This window comes from Neomonachus schauinslandi, chromosome 10, assembly GCF_002201575.2.
Source record: "Neomonachus schauinslandi chromosome 10, ASM220157v2, whole genome shotgun sequence".
NCBI lineage: Eukaryota > Metazoa > Chordata > Mammalia > Carnivora > Phocidae > Neomonachus > Neomonachus schauinslandi.
In genome coordinates, this window is record NC_058412.1 from 21,354,511 (window position 1) to 21,377,181 (window position 22,671).

At 54.2% G+C, this 22,671-nt stretch overlaps 2 protein-coding genes and 2 non-coding genes across 4 annotated transcripts; 3 read left to right on the forward strand and 1 right to left on the reverse strand.

Annotated features, from left to right (window-relative positions):
* The first annotated feature begins 1,745 nt into the window (after positions 1-1,745).
* On the forward strand, positions 1,746-1,835 carry TRNAY-GUA. The gene is given in 2 exon segments: positions 1,746-1,782; positions 1,800-1,835. It is a non-coding gene; the product is annotated as a tRNA-Tyr (tRNA).
* Positions 1,836-2,173: 338 nt separating this feature from the next.
* Positions 2,174-2,246, forward strand: TRNAA-AGC. The gene has a single exon. It is a non-coding gene; the product is annotated as a tRNA-Ala (tRNA).
* Positions 2,247-2,660: 414 nt separating this feature from the next.
* Positions 2,661-20,375, forward strand: AGBL5 (AGBL carboxypeptidase 5). The gene is made up of 15 exons (XM_021697345.2): positions 2,661-2,770; positions 3,846-4,105; positions 4,349-4,520; positions 4,841-5,004; positions 5,564-5,741; positions 6,006-6,184; positions 6,609-7,065; positions 7,555-7,724; positions 8,032-8,167; positions 8,812-9,011; positions 9,623-9,837; positions 16,986-17,141; positions 18,410-18,516; positions 19,354-19,484; positions 19,857-20,375. Exons 2-15 carry the CDS (start codon positions 3,891-3,893, stop codon positions 20,026-20,028), a joined length of 2,652 nt encoding a protein of 883 aa, XP_021553020.1. The 5' UTR covers positions 2,661-2,770; positions 3,846-3,890; the 3' UTR covers positions 20,029-20,375.
* On the reverse strand, positions 20,254-21,481 carry OST4 (oligosaccharyltransferase complex subunit 4, non-catalytic). The gene is made up of 3 exons (XM_021697344.1): positions 21,399-21,481; positions 21,138-21,275; positions 20,254-20,484 (listed from the first exon to the last, which is right to left on the reverse strand). Exon 2 carries the CDS (start codon positions 21,272-21,274, stop codon positions 21,161-21,163), a length of 114 nt encoding a protein of 37 aa, XP_021553019.1. The 5' UTR covers position 21,275; positions 21,399-21,481; the 3' UTR covers positions 20,254-20,484; positions 21,138-21,160.
* Between the last annotated feature and the right edge of the window lie 1,190 nt (positions 21,482-22,671).

A 22,671-nucleotide genomic window follows, 5' to 3' on the forward strand; every position in this document is an offset into this window, starting at 1 on the left:
CACTCCTGGGTATATACCCAAGATAAATACATATATCCACATAGAAACTCCTACACGAATGTTAATAGCACTTTGATTCATGAAAGCCAAAAGGTGGAAACGGCCGAAATGCCCATCAATAGATGAATGGATAAACAAAATGGTATAATGCTACAGTGGAATATTACTCAGCCATTAAAAGGGAGGAGGTGCTGACACATGACACAAGGTGGATGAGTTTCAAAAACACTATGACAAGTGAAAGAAATCAGACAAAAAGGGTCCCATATTTTATTTGCCAGAACAGGCAAATCCGTAGAGCAAAAGCAGGTTAGTGGTTGCCGGGGTACGGAGGAAGCGGTGGTGGGGAATGATGCCTTAAAGGGTACAGGATGTTCTCCTAGAGTGATTAAAAAAAAAAAAAAAGTTTGAAAACTAGAGAGAAGTGATAATTTGCACCATACTGTGAATGCACTAAGTGGCACTGAATTGTTCATACTTTAAAAAATGGCTAATGGTACGTTATGTGAATCTCTCCCACAAAGCAAAGTCAGCATAAGTGAATATGTTGTTTCCCAGCATCCCCTCCCCTCAAGAAAGAGAGCCAGCCAGCACGCTAAAGGCCGAGCCAAGAAAACTGCCCAAGTTAACGCTCTCGGACACAATGGTAGCATTTGCAGCAACAGAATGAGGTTAAACCAAGAAACTGGTGGGAAGACGTCAACCACTTGCATTGTGGGTGGGCGCAAGGGTCAAAGCGGTGCTGTGCTCAATGACAGCAGAGACGTCGGATTTAAACACCAGCCTGAGAGTACCCATAAAGTGTCGGAGCTGCGAATGGGCCTGAAACCATCCCCCGACCTGGATTTGCGCAGGGCGACTGACTCCAGGTAGCACAGGCCGCAGAGCGGGGAATGGCCCAGCTCTTCCCGCACACCCGCCCCGCCAGACCACCAAGCAAGGCTTTACCCGGGACCCGGGTATTAGGTTTGTTTCAAAGGCCCAGGAACTTCTGGTGGGCAGAGGAGTGGAGGCTGGCATTCCAGGCCCCTGGAAAGAGGCGCGAAGGCGTGACGGGGTAGGGGCAGGGGCGGCGGGGTGGGCTCGGCCCCGCTCGGGGCCCCGAACCGCTGGGTTTGTGCGCCGCGGGACCGGGCGCCGCCGGCACGCCGCTGGAAGCTCGGTGGTCCGGCCTTCTCATGCTCCAGCCAGAACGAAAGATCCTGACCAAACGGTGGTTAACTGACCGAATGAATGTCCTTCACGTCGGGAGAGCAGTAGGATTTCATTGGCGCCCCCGAGACACCCGAGGGAAAATTAGAGCAAATAACGAAAGTAAACCCTCGGCTTTGCAACCGGGGCTTGCGCCTTGCAACTGCGGAGCACGCTGCGTCCCCGCGGCGTGGGGAAAATGCTGCCCAGCAGCCAGGCCCAGGGTGCGGGCGGGATCTCAAAGCGTCCGCAATCCCATAAAAGCCACGGGGGGTGAGGAGGTGCCGGGTTTTTTGTTTTGTTTTGTAAAAAGCAGGGAAATGGAAGGGAAGTGTATTGCGCGTTTCCTTCGTCCAGAGTTGAGAAGTGGGTCCTTTGCTCGCACTTGTTTCCGGCTTCCTTTGTTTTGTGCGACATGGGGGGGCTCGGCGGGGCTCGGTCATCTATAAAGTGCTGGGGGGGGGCAGCTGTCCTCAAAGCCCTTAGATCCTGTCAGAGCGGTGCGGCCTTGGTAAGCATTAGGGAGGAACTGGCAGGGGCTGGGAGCAGCGGAGCCTTCGATAGCTCAGTTGGTAGAGCGGAGGACTGTAGTGGAGTGAGTTGCGGCAATCCTTAGGTCGCTGGTTCGATTCCGGCTCGAAGGACTTCGTATGATCTTTTTAGCCTCCGCTTAATTCAATTATCCCGTAGGGAGAAAGTTTCACTCAGAAGCCCGCTGTGCATTTGCAGGAGCGCTGCAGCTGTTCGGTAAAACGCACGTGCGGTACGTAGTCAGGATCCAATCCCGCGCTCTTGCGGGTTAGATGCGAAGATATGAATTACTATTACTTACGTGTGATTATTATATGCCTGCTTTAAAAAATCTTGCCCATGACCCCCACCGTACTCTGCTATATAAACGTCTTGAACTACGGTCGGCCCTCGGGTCAGCGGCCAGCCCAGAACAGCCTGTAAGGCAAAGGGAAGAGGATCGGCAGCAGGCGGGGGATTAGCTCAAATGGTAGAGCGCTCGCTTAGCATGCGAGAGGTAGCGGGATCGATGCCCGCATCCTCCACTGAGGTTTTTTTTTTTTTGCCCCGTGCATCAAAGGATCCCTTAATAGCGGGAGATCCGCTGACCCAGGAAGGTGTTTTGTAATACACGGAGGAGTACGGTGGGCAATGATTAGCTTCGCACATTGTCCTTTTATTTTGCAGGTGAGTCTTTTCCAGTTTATTTCCTGGTCACTTTGCGTTTTCCTCCTCTTGGCCGGCAGGCCGTTAACCGTCTTCTGAGAAGATGCGGTGGAACCCTCCGGCCCGACCCGCCGGCCGAGCCCCCAAACGCCACTGGCTCAGGTACCCGCTAACGTGCGAGGGAACCCCTGCGTGCTGACCAATGGCAGCGAGCCTTACTGGGCGGGTAGCCAGCTGTACCCGCGGCCAATAGGCGAGAGACTTCTTGTTTCCTGGCAGAGCGGGGTCCCGGCACCGCGGCGCTCGGGTTTTGTTTGGGTCCTGGGTGGAGGGCCCGGGTGCCGGGGCCCGAGGTGGCGCCTCGCTAGCGGGAGAGGGAGCGGGATCGCCGGCCCCGAGAGAGGTGAGGGGCGCTGGGTGGAGCGCGGGCCCCGCCGGCCCCGGCCCCGCCCCCTGGTCAGCCCCTTTCAGCCCGGAGTCCCTCTGGAATGCCTCCCCGGCCCCACCCCCACGCCCGGGGCCGCACCTCAGGCCCCCCAGTCCCTCCTCGAGTGTGAGTCTGTCTCGCCCCTCCATGCCTCCGAACCCCACCCTGCCCTGGGCGAGCTCGATCAGTGTGAGGCGAGGGTCTGTCGGAGTCGAGGGTCGAGAAGCCACCCCTTGCCCCCAAGTGGGTGTCTACCAGCCACTTTTTTAGGGGTGCTCAGGATACCTATCCCTCACCCACAACTACTGCCAGCGTAGCTTTTTCAGGGACTCCAGTGCTTTGCAGGGCGGGAGGGGGCTGCAGACAAACCCATGCCCTAACTGGAATTGAGCTACTGTCTCCAGGTGAGCAGGCGGTTACTGCCCAGTTTCTTTTGTCTTGGCAAAGGCCGTAGTTCTCTAGTTTTCTAACAAAAAAAAGAAGGAAGACCCAGCCCTTCCAGGGCTCAGGGGAGCAACCGACCGAATGCCTGTGAGGACAGAGGAGTGGAGAGAAGCAGCTGCCCATTTAAACTTGGAACTTGGTTCTCTCCGCTCTGCTGGAGAGGGGGGAGCCAGTCCAGGAACCAGAGATCCAGAACGGCCATCTCTCAAGATGGCCACGTGTTGTGGTGCGTTTATCTGGGCTAGGTGTGGGAAATCTGACTTCTCTAATGTTATTCTCCAACCTTTGGGCCGCAGAAAAGTTTAGAATCTAGCGTTTCTCAACATAGTTAAGCCATTGAGTACTTCATTTTGGAATAGCCAAGCTGTTGTAAAATGGGGTCCTTTTAGGTCAGTTATAAACCCTTAGTGTGGGGACAGAATACTGCTTTCTCTTAGTCTTTGCCGGAAGGCCACTTCTCCCTTTTCTGAGGTGGAAAGAGCCTGTTGCTTCTTAGGGCACTCCCTAAGAATAGCTTTCATTTATCAGGAGATACCCAAAAAACTTGTTTTTATTTTTCTTCCTCTCCTTCCTACGTCCCACCCGCCCCCCCCCAATTTTTCCCCAGCTCTCAGGGCCAGAGTGGGCAGGAGGATGCTTTCCCAGCCTCACCATGGAGCTGCGCTGTGGGGGCTTGTTGTTCAGTTCTCGCTTTGATTCAGGGAACCTAGCCCACGTGGAGAAGGTGGAATCTGTGTCTAGCGATGGGGAAGGAGGAGCAGGTGGGGCATCAGCCCCCATCAGCAGCATTGCCTCTTCCCCTGACTACGAGTTCAACGTGTGGACCCGACCAGACTGTGCCGAAACAGAATTTGAAAATGGGAACAGGTAAGAGGAAAGTAGTGGAGGGAGGAAGAAAGAGAAGAGAGTAGATGTCCGTGTCCGCAAATCCCTGTTCAGTCAGCTCTCTGACTTACAGTTCACTACCCTTCCTCTCTCAACCCTCCTCCCTCTCTCCTTGCCTCCCCCCCTACTGAACAGGCCTTTCCCAATTTCGCTTGCTCCAGCTGTCCCACATACCCTCCCTCCAACCCTCAGTATCCAGTGACCTGTTTCTCCCCCGGCCCGCAGGTCATGGTTCTACTTCAGTGTCCGGGGAGGAACTCCAGGGAAACTCATCAAGATCAACATTATGAACATGAATAAGCAAAGCAAGCTGTATTCCCAGGGCATGGCCCCCTTTGTGCGCACACTGCCCACCCGGCCGCGCTGGGAACGCATTCGAGATCGGCCCACGTTTGAGGTAAGTTCTCCGTCAGGAGGAAAGACAGACTGGGGAACTAAAAGTAGAGGAGGGACAGGAAAGAGGAGTTAGCCTCAATACGGAGTACCAGGCAAGCGGCACACCCGGTTTTGGTATCCGCTTTCCCTCCAGTGCTAGCTGGAGTCCCAAGATAAGCCCCTGCCTCAGGAAGCCTAGAAGGAGCCGGCTGTCCTATGGAAAGTTCCAGAGGGAGGGAAGTTGGTCACTGTGCTGAGGGTGTAGGGTCAGTTCCTGGTGATCCCAGTAGGATCTTAGTTCTCACACCAACGGCCCCTCCCTCTTCCTCCTCTGCTCCTCAGATGACAGAGACGCAGTTTGTGTTATCCTTTGTTCACCGTTTCGTGGAGGGCCGTGGGGCCACCACCTTCTTCGCCTTCTGCTACCCCTTCTCCTACAGTGACTGCCAGGATTTGCTAAACCAGCTAGACCAGCGCTTTCTGGAGAACCACCCTACCCATAGCAGGTGCTGCCCCCGTCCTTACTCCTGCCACACAGTCCCGGACCAGACAGCACCTCTGCTACTTCTGGAACTTGCCCCAGGAGCCCTGAACCATAAATGTCACCAGTTCTTTTTTCTGTACAGAATGTGGGACTTTGGGTACCTTTGACAAATATGTGTATGACCTTGATCTCACCGTACCACCACCTATATTCCACTCATCCACCTGCCCAGTTCAAGCCTCTTAATATCCCAGCTCCCATCAGTTATCCAGAACTTAGCACTGCCATTGCCCAGCACACCTTTTTTTCTGTCCAACAGAGGGCAGCCGTGTACACAAAGTCATCTATCGTAGGGAGCCATAAGCTGGGGAGAAAACAGTAAGTTCATCCTGTCCTGTACTCTGCATCCTAGCAATGCAGACCACCCAAATCCTCAGCCTCATTTAACATTGTGAGGGACCTTAAGGTCCCAAAGGTTAAGGTAAAAGACCAGATCCTACAAATCCTAGGCTGGTGATGAGGCTCACCTCTTGTTAGGACTTTAGGGAATTCCCCTGGCTTAATGATTTTTGTCCCCACAGTCCCCTGGATACCATCTACTACCACCGGGAGATCCTTTGCTATTCTCTGGATGGACTTCGTGTAGATCTGCTAACCATCACTTCATGCCATGGGCTCCGAGAAGATCGAGAGCCCCGTCTAGAGCAGCTATTTCCTGATGCCGGCACCCCCCGACCATTCTGTTTCACAGGCAAGAGGGTGAGTGGGAGCATAGCTGAGAGATAGTACCTGGGCCTTTCCTTAGCCCCAGGCCCTGCTGACAGCTTAAGGCCACGTTCTCTCTGAGCATCCTGGCCACCGCCTTAGCCTGCACTGGGAGGCAAGCGTGGCCGCTCCCACTCCACTTGCACACTCAGCCGGCTGGACATCCAGTGGCTACTTCTGCCCACCCCCCGCCCCATGTCCTGTTAGAATGGACCTCTAGCGTGACTGGCCTAATGACCGCTCTCCTCTCCACCTCAGATATTCTTCTTAAGCAGTAGGGTACACCCTGGGGAGACTCCATCTAGCTTTGTCTTCAATGGCTTTCTGGACTTCATCCTTCGACCTGATGACCCCCGGGCCCAAACCCTGCGTCGCCTCTTTGTCTTTAAGCTGATTCCCATGTTGAACCCCGATGGTGTGGTCCGGGGCCACTACCGGTAAGAAGCCTCCCCAGCCTGTCAGGATTGCTCCCAGTCCCCCTCGTGTCCTCCATCTCAGTGAGACACTATCAGCCTCTTCTTTAACTTCTCCTGTATAACAGTCCTCTTGCACCCGAACAAGGGCAAGCCCATCTCCTTGTCCAGTGACCAGAGAAGGAAGGTGGCACATCTCGTGGCACTCTCTGGAAGGAGTAGTTAGAATAACTGCAGGGTCCACTGGGTGCAGGGAGCTGTGCTTAGGTCTGTGGTAGGGGTGACAGCAGATCAGGGAGAGGGCCTGTCCTCAATGCTTGCCTTCCTCATGCAGCCTGAGCCTCTCATTTTATAAGTCCATCTCCCATGGTCTCCCTTTCATCCACACTCACGTCTCCCCCACTGGCCCAGCCCTCTTGAGCCCACTTCAGTCCCTGTCCTCCTACAGCACAGACTCGCGTGGAGTGAATCTGAACCGTCAGTACCTGAAGCCTGACGTGGCCCTGCACCCAGCCATCTACGGGGCCAAAGCCGTGCTTCTCTACCACCACGTGCACTCCCGTCTGAACTCCCAGAGTCCCTCTGAGCACCAGCACAGTCCCCGGCTCGCTGCACATGCTCCCCTTTCCGACCTCGAGAAAGCCAACAATCTCCAAAATGAAGCTCACCTCGGTCACGCATCTGACGGGGACAACCCTGAAGCCTGGACGCAGACCAAGCCAGCAGAACAGAAGCCCAGCGGTGTGTGGATTATGCCCCAACAGTCCGCTGAGGCTGAGCAGCCGACCCCCGACACCATCCCCCCTAAAGAGAGTGGTGTCGCTTACTACGTGGACCTGCATGGACATGCTTCCAAAAGGGGCTGCTTCATGTATGGCAACAGCTTTAGTGACGAGAGCACCCAGGTAGGGATCCCCGGATTGTCATGGGAGTGTGGGGGCTGTGGCAGGTCAGGAGATAAAGCTTAGGCCACAGACAGAGGGAAGGTGGCCTTTTGGCTGGAAGGCCTGTGGCTGCAAGAGATATTCTACCTCCAGACAAGCTTCGAAGGGCCGAGAAGGGTTGGCACTGGGGCTTTGTCTCAGTCATCACATCATGACCTTTGAACGAAGGTCTTTATTGTAGAGTTTGGGAATCCAGGGGGAAAGGACAAGTTTGCATTATTGGAGAGAAGAAGCTAAGAGCTTAAAAAGAGGCGGATTTGTACCTTTCCAACACCTGGAAATCATATCAGGCATACGGTGAGAATTCCAGAATGCTGCCTGCTGCTGATGGTTGTAATGGTATCTGCCGTGGGTTTAGTCCCACAGCCCCCTGCTTGCCATCTCTTCCTTGCCCGCCATTCCTCCCTTCTGTCAGTCTTTCCTGAGTTGCCTTTTCCCTCCCCCAAACAGGTGGAAAATATGCTGTATCCAAAGCTCATCTCCTTGAACTCCGCACACTTCGACTTCCAGGGCTGCAATTTCTCGGAGAAGAACATGTACGCCCGAGACCGCAGGGACGGCCAGTCGAAGGAGGGAAGCGGCCGGGTTGCAATCTACAAAGCCTCAGGGATAATCCACAGGTTGGCTGGAAGCTGGGGTGTAGCTGACGAAGTACCTTCCCTAAGGAAACCACCACCCAGTCTGGGCTGTCTGAGGAGCAGGGGACAGCGCAAGCCTTCTCTAAAGACAGGCTCATCATTAGCATCACTGTCTTTGGTCCAGGACTCTGTCTTTTGGGGACTTCCTGGGTATGCCAGACTGTGCCAAGGCTAGGTCTTATTAGTACTTTGTTCCAGGTGATTACTTCTTAGACCACCGAGGCTGTGCCCCATGGTTCTGTCCTGATTCTGTCCAGGCAGGACACTAATAAAGGTCTCTGTGTCTTAGCTACACACTGGAATGCAACTACAACACTGGGCGCTCAGTGAACAGCATCCCTGCCGCCTGCCATGACAACGGGCGTGCCAGCCCCCCTCCCCCGCCGGCCTTCCCCTCCAGATACACCGTGGAGCTGTTCGAGCAGGTATGGAGGCAGGGGTACGTGGGGAAAGGGGGGACCTCCAAGTCTGGAAGGGCCTTCACTCGTGCGGCCTGACTCAGGTTCCTTGAAGAGAGGCTCACCACTGTCACCATCTCGCCCTGGGAGTTCTATTCCTCAGCCCGTGTCAGGGCCAGGCCTTGGCTATCGTGGTATGAGTAGGCGCTATTTCTGACCCCGTACCACAGAGAATCCCCGGCACATCTGAGTCAGATTCTTTGCCTCTGAGCTCATCTTCCTCCTCCTGCTGGGTTTGTTCACTCCTGGGCTTAAAAGCATCGCCTCTGCGTACACTGGTCTTGATGACCTCTGGGCTCCTAGGGCACACAAGAGAAGTAGAAAAAGCTGCAGGTCATTGAAGAGCTCGAGGCTTCCGCTAGAGTTCCTTCCTGGTGCCAGCCAGAAAGCACACCTGCTCTTGCCCATAAAGGATGAGGGCCCCCAAATGAGCAACGGTTTAGGAAACAGCTTTAAATTTGCTGAGATAAACAGCCCTGGCACAAAATTGGGGGCACCCACTGAAAATGTGAGGCCTGGCCGCCTCTGCCACTGTGCTGTGCTCGGGCACCCCAGCACGGCGGCCTGGGTTGCAAGTCCTGGGTGCTGAGCCAAACTGGGCCACCCCGCAGGTGGGACGAGCTATGGCCATTGCGGCCCTGGACATGGCAGAATGCAATCCGTGGCCCCGGATCGTACTGTCCGAGCACAGCAGCCTCACGAACCTCCGCGCCTGGATGCTAAAACATGTGCGCAGCAGCCGAGGCCTGAGCACTATGAACGTGGGTGTCAACAAGAAGAGAGGTGCTCGAACTCCACCCAAAAGTAACAGGTAAGACCCACAGGGTGGAAGGAGGAGAGGGTATGAAAGTGGAACAGGACCTTGGAGCAAGAAGTTCCAAGGGATTTGTGTTCCTCCCCTATCCAAAAGGCCCACATGGTGAATATTTTCAGAGTAAATCAAAATTGGTGAGATTAATGCATTTTTTGAAAATGGGGTCCTCTTCCCCTTTACCTGGAGCTACGTACTTCCTAGGCATCTGAGAACCAGGCCAGGGGATCCCCTACTCAAGAGCCCTGCACAAAATTAAATATAATTGCAGTGGCGGTGGGGGCAAGGTCTTGGCTTCCAGGGGTTGGGAACGACGCGGGGGTCCAAGGGCCAGCACGAGGGAATAAGAGGGGAATTCACTGGGACTTAAAGCTGCCAGAGCCAGCCCTATAGCTCTTGGGGCGCTCTCGGCGAGAGCAGCTATGTGTGGGACCAGCCGGTATGCCCCGGGCCGGACACCTCGTCTGTGGCCGCGAACTCCGCCCTTCTCCCTTGCAACGAGTCCGTGTGCCCGTCCCCCCGGCGCTGCTTTACTGAGCATCAGACCCCGGGGACAGCCTTGGGACACAGCCTCCCCGGCCCGGGGTTAACCGGCCTCTGCTTTTGTGCAGCGGCTTGCCTGCCTCCTGCTCTGAAAGCCCCTTGAGCCGGGCGCGCAGCTGCAGCGCTGGCGTAAGCGGTGGGGGCAGCGGCGGCAGCCAGCAGAGCTCCCCACAGATGAAGAACCCCCCCAGCTTTCCTTTTCATGGCAGCCGGCCTCCCGGGCTGCCAGGCCTGGGCTGCAGCACTCCAAAGGGCAGCCACCGGGTGCTGGGCCCTGTCAGAGGTAAGCCGGTCTGGGAGGCCCTGCAACAGCTGTTCGGTTGTTTGGGGCACTGCTGGGGGAAGTGAGAGCTTGAAGCTACACACTTGGCTGGGACCAAGGGCTCAATCAATAAAATTAGTTTCTAGCAGCATCTGCAGCCTCTCCTGCGACCTTGGTGTTCCCTGCGCCACGAGCTCCCGAGCGGTAGTGTGTGTGGCCTGGGCGGGAGGCCTGGGCCCCGGGGCTTCGGCCCGTGCTGGGAAGCAGGGGGCTTTCCAAGGCCAGAACCCAAGCTGGAGCAGGGGCCACGCTGAAGTGCGGAGGCTCCGCGGCAGGGCCGGCGTCAGTCTGTCCTGTCGGGAGCAGTGTAAGGAAACGTCCTCACGACGCAAGCTGCAGCACCGTAGAGCCGGAGACCCCGAGACCCCTAGCCGAGGCCTCTGGGGGATGACACTGTCCCTGGCTTCAGAGCCTGTTCAGAAAGTGGTATCAGAAGGATTCCAACTCTTCCAACGAAAAATGGAAGAACTACAGACAGCTTCTGGTTGAGGCTTACTAAGCAACAGTCTGGCGCGTTCTGGCAGCGGCCGCCGCTACTCAACGGGGCATCAGTCCCCCTAGGCTGGGCTTGAGGAGACCCTGCCTGATGAGAGATTCTGGGTTTCAGATGTGTAACAGAAACAGATGGGCCTTTAGGGAAAAAGAAGAGGCGGGCTGTGGAGCCATTCCTGGGGAGTGACTCAGACTTTGGTGGGGAGAGACTGCTGTGGTGCCACTTCTAGAAATATACTAAGCCCCAGATCAGTATTGTTGGTGGCCTCTGGGCTGGAGAAACCCTGCCAGAGCATGGAGGCTTGTTAGCTGGAGCTGAGGGTTCTGTGGGTCTTTGGGCTGCACTCGCCCTGCCTAGCGCTTCCCCGGGACAGACCAGAAGCTCGCACTGGGCTGTGGGAGTCTGCCTGCGCCAGGTAGAGCAGCACAGGGGGAGAGCGGCTTTGACCAGTGGGACCTTTTATCCCTGATAAGCAACGCTGTTATCCTGCTTACGTTCCAAGCCCCATTCTTTGGGATTCTCCCATCACTGGGACAGGATGCTTCTGTACACTGTGTTGGAAGGACAGTATTAAAGTAATACTAACGCTGTGTATTTAAATAGCATTAAACAGTGAACAAAACAGTATCGTATATACATTTCATTTGATCCTCACAGGGACCTGTGGGGTGGATGGTGTTTCTCCATTTCTCTGGTGAGAAAACGGAGGCTGTGGAAGGGGACTTGTCCAGGATCTCATGGCTGTTAGTGGCAGCCGTTACTCAAGCTGCTTACTATTCAAACTTTCTCTCATTTCTTTTCCTTCTTTCTTTCTTGTCAGCCTCTCATACCTCTTCACTCATACTTCCTGGGAAGGAATGTCATCGTCCTAGATCCCCCTTCCCTGACTACAAAAGAGAAATAGGAAAGAGTCCTCTCTAGGTCCAGGTCCTCCCTGGAGGATTCTAGGCAGTGTCAAATCAGTATTTTATTCTCACCCCCACCCCCCCCCCCCTTCAGTGAGGGACATGTATTCTGTGTCTCTGTTACTTCCCCCAGATAACGAAGAGAAAATGTGCATATTCAGTACTAAGGATTTCCTTACAGGAAACAGACCTAAAACAGTCAACAGAACATAAAAGCACACACTCATTATAAACACAGGGGACTTGGGGAGCCACTGTCATAGATAAACTCAAGAGTAATTAGCCAAATGCTCAGTTGAGAAATGGTTTTGAAGAATGGATGGTAGTATATGGCCTGATAGAAACATTCCAGGATGACAGTGGTAGCCAGGACCAGCACTGCTGGTAGAGAAGACAAGAAGCAAACATACCCAGCTGGCTCAAAGGGCCAAGCCCTTCAGCACCGAAATTAGCTGAAGAGAGGCAGGAGGAAGAAGTTGAAATGTCTTGAAAACAAAGATTATGAGTTAACTGAGACACAGCAACGATTGTGTGCTTCAGAGAATGGTGAGAACAAAACATGTATGGAAGAGCAGCCTGTGAACTGTGTGGATTGGGCAGGCAGGGGGAGGGGAATCCTCGCTGTAGTTTATCTATGAGATGGCTAATGGCTGTACCGGGGTCCGGGAAGGAGAGATGAATATATGTATCAGAAATAGAGGTGGCAGGGTTCGGTGATGATGGAAGAAGGGCAGACTAAGAGCTTCAAGGCTATCAGCCAAAGGAAAGAGTCATGGTGATATTAAGACATTGTTTGGAAGAAAAAATATTGAGCTTATTTATTCTAGACATGTCTGGATGTCATGGGCTAACTATATGGAGGTGTCCTGCAAGCAGAAAAAAGAGCCAGCCTGTAGAAAAGGTGACAACAAGGTTGGATCTAGGCGTCATCCACACATGCAGGTAAAACAAGTGAGAAGTGATGTCCCCCCAGGGGAATGAACTAAGAAGCAGAAAAAAAGAGTAAGAGACACCTGGGGACTTGCGTCCATATTTGTAAGACCTGAGAAACTATGTCTCTAAAGTCATAGAAGGTTGAGAAGGGGGTTACTAATGAGACCACACAGGAATACTCTAAGGAGATGAAAAGGTCAGAGTGCTGGAATCTTGACTCCCAAGTGCCACAATTTTTGCTGCTTCATCTCCTAAAATCCCTGATAGGACTCCAGGATAGGAGACTAGGCCTGGCTTAGGACAGGGACCTGCAGCGCAGACTGTGGTATCTGGACTGGGCTGCTTCAACCAGCCCTCGGAGAAACAACTTTGTCCAGTGGATCTGTCCTGTAGCTCTGTGCTATTTCCTGGCTCCACACATCTGGCTCTTTGGCTCCTGCCACATCAGGCATACTCTGTCTTCCAGGATAGGAAGAACACAGCTCCCATATCTCTGAGACCTAACTATAAAGCAGCTGTACTGTCCAGACCCAAAACTGAGACTGCGATTTAACAAAGGATTTTTTTCTGACTTGGAAATTTATGAGAAATTTTCCACTAATGTATAAAAATCGTATCACACTTAACTATACATTTAATTTACAACTACCCTTTACTGGCTAAAACAGAGCATGAGACTGTGCTATCCAGAACACTTCAGAAAAGATCTAGGCAACCAGCCAGAAGCTTAAAGCAGAGGTTCAGGGAACTAGTCTGGAGGTTCCATGCTCAAGGCTGGAGGGTGACATTTTAGAAGGCCAACGTGTAAGGCAACTCGGGGGTGAACGGGAACGTCCCTGGGACAGAAGGCTGCAAGAGCCTCTGAGGAAGCCCTGACCCCCGCCACCCTCTGACCGCAGTGCCAGCCAGCTGCAACCTAGTTCCCCCAGATGCAAAGCAGGTCCTGAGCAGCACCTTCCCGGTTCTGCGGGCAAGCTCCAAGCCAGCAGGCGCAGAAGCGCTCGCCAAGCCGAGGAAGGCAAGGCCATGGGAATAGCTAGTCCACGACTGAGTCAGGGAAGCCGAAAGCCTGCAAGATACTGGTGCAAAAGGAGGTGCAAGCAGAGCTCGAAAGCAGCCCTGCTGGGGACAGAGTGGATAAGTCAGTCGGCTTCTCCGGTCAGTCCTGCAGGGCATAGGACTAAGGTGAGGCCAGTGGGGCATCCAGGACTCAGGGTCAGGCCAAGGCCTTCTCACGTAGTGCACCCTAGGTGCTTCCTCCTAGTCCTGGCCCTGGATCCAGGCAAGTCCCTCTCAAGAACAACCTGGCCCATCTGGTGGGCCCCTGGGGTAAAAGAGGCAAGGTCAAAGTGGAGGCGGTCAGCTGGCGCCCTTCCGCTGCCCAGTCCTCCCTCCCAGCTCCGGCCCTTCTGCCTGCGGCTACTAGAACTCTTTCCTGGCCTCTGTTGCGCTGTGGCTCAGCAGACGGGCCGGTCCTGGCAGAGCAGGCCAAGCCCCACGGCAAGTGGAGGCGCCTGTGAAAAGCGAGTCACAGGACAGGAAGAATGCCTCCAGCACCATCCTGCTTCCACTTTCTCTGCTGCAAACAAGTTTCGTGGTGAAGGGCAGATGAAAGCTTATCTGAGGGCAGGACGTCTCCTGACATATCCATTTATTCCCTTAGCGCCTAGCACTGATTAAATGACCAGCAAATACGTGTTGAAGGAATAAAAGGCAGGAAGTGGGAAGCCAAGTAAAAGCTGGTCTCACCCTCCCCCCCTCCAGAGGGCATCAGTGAGGCCCACGGCCGTGTCAGTGACTCAGACAGATCTAGGGCGCGACACGGAGGGCCAGTTACAAAGAGGTCTGGGGGAAGGGGGGGCATGATGCCAGACCTCGAAGTGGTGAGACCTAACTCCTGCACTGGGGAGGGCAATCCACCTCCACCTCAGACCCTCGCCCCAGGGTTATCCTCCCGCTCCCAAAATGGAATCTCTGGCTGATTACCATAAGAATAGTCTCACAACCTCTGGAAGCAACGCTGATTCACGTATCACTCTGCACTCAGCCTTAAGCCACTGACTGAAGAGTTCAGAACCAAGAAATACTTGGGGCTCCTCCCTTAAATCGTCTCAGTGGGGACTGAGAAGGCCTGATTATACCAGGGGCCAGAAGTCAAAACACGAGAAATTGGGCTGTGTGCTCACACCGCCAAGTCTAGAGGTAGGCCTGGCCAGGTTTTAAGACAGTCAAAGTGAGAGTTAAAATGTGATCTTTAAATGCTTTATCCTTTCCATATTAGGCCTCTTTCCTAAACCAGACTGGTCTCCCATCCTTAAACTCTCATAAGGGCAGGATTCTTGAGTTGTATCCGTAGTATCCTTCCCCAGAACACCTACATTCACACTGACAGTTTTTACACCAAATGCCTGTTCTGCTTCATAGCTTCCGGAGTGTTTCTCAGTTCTTGCTACAACCTACAAATGTCCCAAAGGCTATCATTTGCTTTCTTACTTGCTCTTTCTTACCTTTCCTGGGATAGGCGAGGCTTCATCCTTTAACATGATTTCAGCATACCCCTGTGTGTAGGTATTCCTCAGATCCTCTAGAAACTATTTCCATCCTTCATCAAGTGCAGGTTCATTTCTGCCTATTATGCACTGTCATTTGGACATCATCCTGGTACCATTGTTTTACTAAAGAATTACCCAGGTCTGGGTTCGGCGGTATTTCTAAGTCATTGGTGGTGGGTAACACTTCAGGTTATTTGACTGTGGCCATGAGTCTCCGACCTGCTCTCTTTCACTGCTGTGTCACCTCTTATTAGCGCCCTGAGGTCTGGTGGTGTTTATTATTGACGCATAGTTGACAGGTCTGGTTATTTTTGACTCTTGGCTATAGCTGGTACCCAGCCTCTCAACAAACTTCTCAAAGCTAGTTTCTGTCCTGAAATCTCTCCCTTTTTCTATTCCTTATTCATAGAAGTATCAGTTTTTAAAAATCTGGTTTGGGACTTCCAAAAGTAGCCTTGTCACTGCTAGCTACTGCTGAGTATAGCTGGACAAGTTATTGTCACCTACATCCTGAATTAGATATGTTTTCCATCTAATACATGTTGCTTTGTCAGGGGCCAACTGGCATCCTGGGACCGCCACTGAATTCAGTTCCATGAAGGTTAACAGCCCATTTGGTTTGACAGCATTCTGGCACCTGCTGTCCCTCTGTGATGTGAAGGACCTGCCAAACCCAAAAGCCTCCCTACCCAATCCAGCCACCATCTGCTCTCAGAACTCGTAGCAGTGACGCTTTAGCCACAAGGAGTGGACCAGAGAGAGCTGCCACACAGGGGATAAGCCTGTGTCCTTAGGCTCAGAGAGATTACTGAGGCAGCCCGTGGTCTATAGTGGGTGTCTGCTATTCAGGAAAACGAAACCTTTACTAAAGTCTCTGGTTTTCTAGGCAGAATTCTGTAGGCATTGGGATATGTAGACTGGAAAAGACAAAGTCTCTATCCTCAAGAGATTCAAGTTTCAAGTAGAAATACTCGTGAAGATTTATTGAGCACTATGTGCCAGGCACTATCGTAAGTACTTTACATGTACTAACTTACTTCATTGAGGAGACAAAACCCATAAACGATTACTAGCCAGGTGAACAAAGGACAACGATGGGGAACAGTTACTTCTACCTGTGATGGTCAAGGAGGCTTCACTGAGGTGACATTTGAGATGGGGCCTGTACAGTCTGACTAGAAGAGGAAACAGACGCTGCAGAAGAACCACAGGGCTAGCAGCCGCAGGGGCAACAGCAGAGGGTATGAAGGATCAAGTCAGCATGCTATCAAGGGTGGGTAGCCTGGAACCACAGCGGGAGGAGCTCTGAAGGCCATGTTGAAAGGCTGAGACTTTATCCTTTAAAAAGACCTTCAGTATCTCCCCCTGGCCTGAACCAAATAATTTTTGATCAGGTCTAGGCTTTGGAATAATTTCTGGCACCAGTGTGAAAGACAGCTTGTTAAAAGGGAAGGGATTCAAGCTAGGGTGACCAGCAGGGGTTTTTTTTTTTCCCCAAAAGCCTGATGAGAGAGACAAAGACCTGTATCTGGACACAGGCCAAGGCAAGGGAGAATGAAGGAGGAATCCCAGCGAAGGCAGCGGCAGTGTTTGCCAGATTTGGTTAAACACGAATCAAAATCTAAGCGAGGAGTCAAAAGATGAAACGAGGTTTCTAGCCCATTTTTCACCAAGATAAGAACAAAAGGAAGGATGGGAGAAAATGAGTTTTGCTGGGGTCACGAGAGACTAGCAGGCAGAGATGCCAGTGGACCGCTGACCTGCAATCCCAGGGAAAGGGCTAGCGAGCAGCTGGAGAGTTTAGAGTATACAGAGCAGGAGGGGATCAAGAGTAGAACTGGCGGGGGTGGGTGAGCACTGCTATTTGGGGGCAGGAAGAGCAGACGAAGAGGGGCGGTTAGACGTAGGAGAACCTAGGGGAGCCATGTTTCAGAAGCCAAGCTCAGTCACTTCTCTGCCAGAGGAGAACTGAACTGTTCAGAAATGAACTGGTGAGTGAGTAGGCTGGTTAGCCATGGAGAGGCGGATGAGGGCTGGCTGTCGCCTGGATAACTGGAATAAATGTCAGAGGTCCTTCTACCCATCTGAGATTTGCTTCTGAAGAGGGGTGCTGGCGTGATGACAAGCCCGAGAGCCGGCATCTCCTGGCAGGCGGCACCAGCACGACAGTGGAGCGCCAGGGCCTCGCTTATTTGCCCTTTTCTCTCCTATGTCCCTTCCACTCAGAGCCCCGAAGCCAGGACAGGAGACGGCGGCAGCAGCCACTGACCCATCGCCCTACTTCAAGCATCCTGGCCCCGTCCCCAAATCCCGCTAGTTCTAGCCCGGCCTCCTCACCCAGCGTGGGCTCCTGCCTGCTGCCCAGCTCACTCAGCATATCAGGTCTGTACCCATGGCCACCGAGATCTGGGCGGGCCAGCCTCCTTCCTTCCCTACCACCAAGGGTATAGACCAGGCTCCCTGCTAGGCTTAAACCAGTCCCTTCAGCTCCCGGGCCACCTGACCTGGACTTCTTGACCTGATGTCACGCAGCCCTCTGCACAGCAGCGACATCACTTACCCTCCTGGATTATCCGAAACCCCTAGAGCACTTATGCCCTTGTACGGGGAGCTGGAAACTGTCTTTGTCTAATAGACTAAGAGTTACCATCTCCTGCCCTAAGCACAGTACCTCACTTAATCCTCATTTTCAAAGCTGAACAACCCGAGTACCTGCTACCTGGAGCTTCCTGACTCCAGTTTAGACAAAACTGAAGAATGAAAAAAGACATAGGTCGGGGCGCCTGGGTGGCTCAGTCGTTAAGCGTCTGCCTTCGGCTCAGGTCAGGATCCCAGGGTCCTGGGATCGAGCCCCGCATCGGGCTCCTTGCTCAGCGGGAAGCCTGCTTCTCCCTCTCCCACTCCCCCTGCTTGTGTTCCCTCTCTCGCTGTGTCTCTCTCTCTGTCAAATAAATAAATAAAATCTTTAAAAAAAAAAAAAAAAAGAAAAAGACATAGGTCTTTCACCTGTCATCACAGCAAATGCTGTGTAACCCCATCATCCACATAAAACCTAGGCCACCTGCTCTCCTCTTAAGTTATACCCCCAGCTGTGTAAAGGACTGGATGGGAAGGAGTCCTAAGACTCCAACCCAACACCTTATAACTCCCTCAGAGCCCGTAACTCCCAACCTGTCAACTGTCTTCAATGGCTAGTAGCCCTCAATCCACCAGTCTTGGGTACTTACTTGATCCTTAAACACTTACTCATTTGGATGGGATAGGCTCTTAGCTCTATAAATTCAGAGTGGCTCGGCTTGATGGGCTGTGATTCAAGATCCAAGCTGCTACTCCAGCCCTTGGACCAGACTGGAGCATGCCGTGCTTCTCAACCAGGGGCCGTTCTGCCCACTAGGAAACACGCGGCAAGGTCTAACGACATTTCTGGTTGTTACAGTGGAGAAGGGGCAGGGGAAGAAGAAATGCTATCCAGTGGGTAGAGGCCAGGAATGCTGCGTAACATTCTACAATGCACAAGACAGCCCCCCACAACAAAGAATTATCCGGCCCAAAATGTCAATATTGCCAATCCTGAGAAAACCCTGATCTAAAGGAAGTTACCTCTTCTTCTCCATGGTCCCCTACCCTGATATGTTTCCTTTGTTTCCTAGGGAGCAGCTGCTCACTCCTGTCCTCAGGGGACAAGCCAGAGGCTGTCATGGTGATTGGGAAAGGGCTGCTAGGACCTCGGATCCCCTGTATCAGGACACGGTTGCAGGTAACATTTTTGGGTCTTCCCCAGCCCCCCAGCGAAACAACCCTGGCAGAGCCCAGCAAGGCACTGTTCATCTGGGCAGTGGGAGGGAAAATGCTCAGCACTGCTTTCAGCCTCTCCCCTCAACCGTATCAGAAAGCTACTCTGGTGCCTGAGTGCCTCTGTCTGTCCAGTGCCCCCAGTCCCTTCAGCCAGGTCTCTTGCTTGCTTCCAACCCATGTCCCTGCCAGACATACCCCAACCTCAGCCTGCTGGCTTTGGCTTTGCCTGCCCCTGCCCTTAGCTTCTCCTCTCTTTCTGCCCAGACCTGCCCGAAGAGAGTTCCCGCCAGGAGGGGTCCCGGATTCCCCAGGTAACACATCTGGTTGCTGCTCCTAAGAACAGCTGTGCCACCAACTCCAATTCAGTCCGGTTCCCCATGCTAAGTTGGCTAAAGCTGGGTACAGGCAGAGACTGGATGGGTGAAGCCGAAGCTGCTCTGGCAGGGGCTGAGGCACACAAGGCTCCGAGGGAGACCTCCCGATTCTCCAGCTGCTTTCCATACATTGCTTCTCTATTTAGCCAGATGTTAGCCATGATACAACCATGGAGGTTAAATACTGAATCCTTTTGCCTCCCCTAGTTAATTAAGACTTGGAGTCATAGACTGAACCCAAGAATTCTCTAGCTGTTATCCTGCCTTACCTTCTCAGCCAAGGACAGTGCCCAGAAATTCAAGGTCCCAATACCTATGTTGTCCCCTATACTACATTCTTACGCATGGAAACTCTAGAAGCAAACCCAGAAGCAAAACGGTTCATGGAAGAATCCAGCCTCTTAGCCCACCCCGTATCCATACAGGCTAGGCCCAGGTTGGGCCGGGGCTCACCGCCGACTCGCAGAGGGATGAGCGGCTCTTCTGGCCCCACATCCCCTATACCCCGGACCAGGGAGAGCAGTGAGCCGGAGCCGGGACCCCACTCTGCACCAGGGTGAGCACCTGGGTCCAGTTCCTCACCCCACCTCACTTCTATCCCTTCGTTCCCATTTCTACCGTTCAGGACCATTTTCTTCCTTCCCTACTCCCTCTGACTCCCAAAAGACTAAAGGTACTTTCATTAAGAATCTTGTCCCTGAATTTTTTCCCATCATGGCCTCAGTCTTCCCTCCAAACAGACAAGAAAACAACTTCTTGTTAGGGCCTAAGGCCTAGGAGCTGGCTCGTTCCAGCATCAGCCCACTGTGCAGTGCTCAACCCCTCTATCCTTACCCATCTCGCCTTCTCATCTCCCAGCCCCTGGCAAACAGACCAGAAGAGGGGCAGAGTTTTCACAACCCTGATTCCTCTCTCTTCTCTGTTGCAGGCTGCCTCAGGCCGGGCCCCCACGGCCCCACTCTGCCCCTGCCTTTTCTCCTATTTCCTATAGTCTGTCTGACTCCCAGTCCCGGATTTGTTACAGCGGGGGGCCCTTGGGCCAACCTGAGGTTTGTTTTGTCCCTAAATCTCCCCCACTCACTGTCTCTCCCCGGGTCTGATGCCTCAACCTTCGTGCCCAGTATTCAGCCCCAAGATGGAAACACAGTGGGGAATGTGCTAGTCCCCTCCCTCAGCTGTTGATTCCATGTGACAACCATAACTCCTTGGAATGCCAGCCACACTCTTCTGAGGCATCGCAGAGCATCACCTTGAGACAGGACAAAGCAGGAACCTGCTACCCCATCCCTCCCTCCACAGCACAAGATTTTGGGACCACAAAAAAATATATCTATATTTTTATATTGGGGGGAGGGAGTAGAAAAGAAACCCCTATACTCGGCCCTACTCAGTGGCAGCTTCTTGTTCCATAGGGTTAAGGAAGACTTTGAGGAAATAAAAGTTGTTTGGAAAAATCCAGGTGTAGTTGCTTTGTATGCTGTGATGGGTAGAGGGATGAAGTGAAGTGTGAAGGCCCCTCATACCCTCCATCTTGCCTCAGACTATGTCCTGGAACCCTAGAAAAGAGGGGGAAAGACCCGAGGTAAGGAAAATGCTGCAGCTCTCCTCTGGGGAAATCCTTCAAGCATCTACTCCCATCCAGCCTGTCCCCCCTTTACATTTTTGACCCACACTTAAGGTTCCCCCCCCCCCCCCCCTTTCCCCAGGACTTGGGTCTACAGTAGCCAACCCCCAACTCAGTGCCCCTTGCCCCAGAACACGGAAATAGAATTCTACATCTTTACAACCACGCACACACACACGCACAAATTCAGCCTAAATAAAAGCCTAAACAACCTTAGAGAGGTGAGAACTACTGAAATGAAGAGCCCAAATGCTCATACTTGGATGGCATCCTCAGCACCTTTATTCCTACCGGTGTCAGTGCCTCCGTGTAGCCAAACCCGCAACTTGGGCACGGGGGTACCATGAAGACGGGGGCTGAGGAGGATTAGGAAACTCACCCCCATTCTAACAGGGAGCAGCTTAACGGGGAGAGGGCAGGGCACTGCAAGGCTCTCCCTACTGTGTGTGGATAAAGGGGCTCAGTTCTGGACTGTATCATGCTTGGCCCGACACTTTCTGATTTGAAGTTTCGAACCCTGCAGGCCCTGGCGCGGCCTCGCCACTCCACTCTCCGGGGGCTGGGCGCTAAGCCCCGGACCGTTACCTGGGGCGGAGAAAGCGCCACTTTCATTCCTGCTTCTTGGGATTGTTGACGGCCACGTAGTGATAAAGAACGACAAGCAGGAAGAGCGACACGCCCAGCATGTTGGCGAAAATGGCGAGCTGCACGTCTGTGATCATCCTGCGGAGAAGAGGAGGGACTGAGCCCGAGGCCCGCGCACTCGTCGCCCAGGCCGAGGCCCGTCCTCGCCCCCAGGACCGGCCACCGCCGAAGCGCCGTGGAGCCCGCTTGCGTGCCTCTCACCTGATCAGCCCGGCTCCCCGCGATGCGGTCTGCGTACTAGCTGGAGGTAGGAGTCCCGGCCCGGAAGTTGGTAGCGCGAGCACAAGCCCAAACCAGGCACTTCCGGCCTGCCGCTAGGTCGGAACGGGCTCTCTAGCCCCGCCGTCTCGCCTGCTCCCCGCGCGCATCTCAAGGGGCGGGGTCTCGGGCGGGGCTGCGGAGGGACGGCCCGCCGTAGGGGGCGGGCGAGCCGCGGAAGCGCGCCTGGGGCGGGCGGGAGGCAGCTGGCCGCAGCTGGCGCGGCAGGGGACCCAGCTGACCTGTGGCTGCCTCCCCGGAGCCCAGCGGCGGGCGAGGGTGCGGCGGCGTGGCGGGGTGAGAGGCTCGGCCCGACCCCTAGACTCCGACCCCCCTTCCTGCCCCGGCCCCCGGCGCTGCTGCCCACCCTCCGCTTCCCGCCTCGGCCCAGCCAGGTGCTTCCTTTGGGCCCTGCCCTCAGGGTCCCCTCCCTGGCCCCGGCAGCAGAGAGGGGGGTGAGAGGCGGTGCAGAATGGGGAGAGAGCTGGGGTGGCCGGGTGCTCCTCTCCTCGGCGCCTGCTTTTTTGCCTCACAGCCGCCAAGTGGAAGGATCCTGCCTGTGATCTGACCGGTGCCTCCCTAACTCGGGCTCGCTCCCTCCACCCCCGGAGGTGGGCGTCGGAAATAGGGCGGACCCTCCCGGAATCAAAACCCAAACCGTGGGACTTGAGCCAAGTGGGAAATCACCCCCCGGATGTGAGGGAGGGGGGCGGGGGGAAGGGCTGGGACGAGCAAGAGGGGTTGTGGGTCCTGAGCACAGTGGATCACTGAGGAGAAAGAAGACTGTGGGTAGATGTCTGAGGGTCTCTGGTGAGGGGAGAGGCACTGGAGCTCTACAGCCCTCTGCCCGAGGGAGATCCTACTCCCCCCTCACTGCTTGCTTTCCCTCAGTTTCACCATAAAAGGGAACGGCACAGAGCCAGGCTGGGGCCGGGGGCTGGGCTGTTGCTCTGGAGCTGTCAGGGGTAATGGAAGCCAGTTGCTTTGCGGTAGAGGGGGCCAGGGCTCAGGGGACGACGCCTCTGCTTCTCTGAGCCAAGGAAAACTACAGGAGTTGCTATGGGACTGCCAACAGCTGGGGCAGGGGACCATCTTGCTGCCCGTGTGCACCATGAGCCAGGGGTGCACTAGCTCAGAGCTGGCTTCCCTGGCCTGGGACCATGGGTTTGTCCTCCATGCTCCAGCCCAGTGACTCCTAAGCTCAGTCTCTGCCTTT

Bases quoted from the DNA above. Each gene is read 5' to 3' on its own strand.
- AGBL5 (XM_021697345.2), top strand. From the start codon at position 3,891: ATGGAGCTGCGCTGTGGGGGCTTGTTGTTCAGTTCTCGCTTTGATTCA. The intron at 4,106-4,348 runs GTAAGAGGAAAG...CCCGGCCCGCAG, and splicing joins GAATTTGAAAATGGGAACAG to GTCATGGTTCTACTTCAGTG. The intron at 9,012-9,622 runs GTAAGACCCACA...GCTTTTGTGCAG, and splicing joins ACTCCACCCAAAAGTAACAG to CGGCTTGCCTGCCTCCTGCT.
- OST4 (XM_021697344.1), bottom strand. From the start codon at position 21,274: ATGATCACAGACGTGCAGCTCGCCATTTTCGCCAACATGCTGGGCGTG.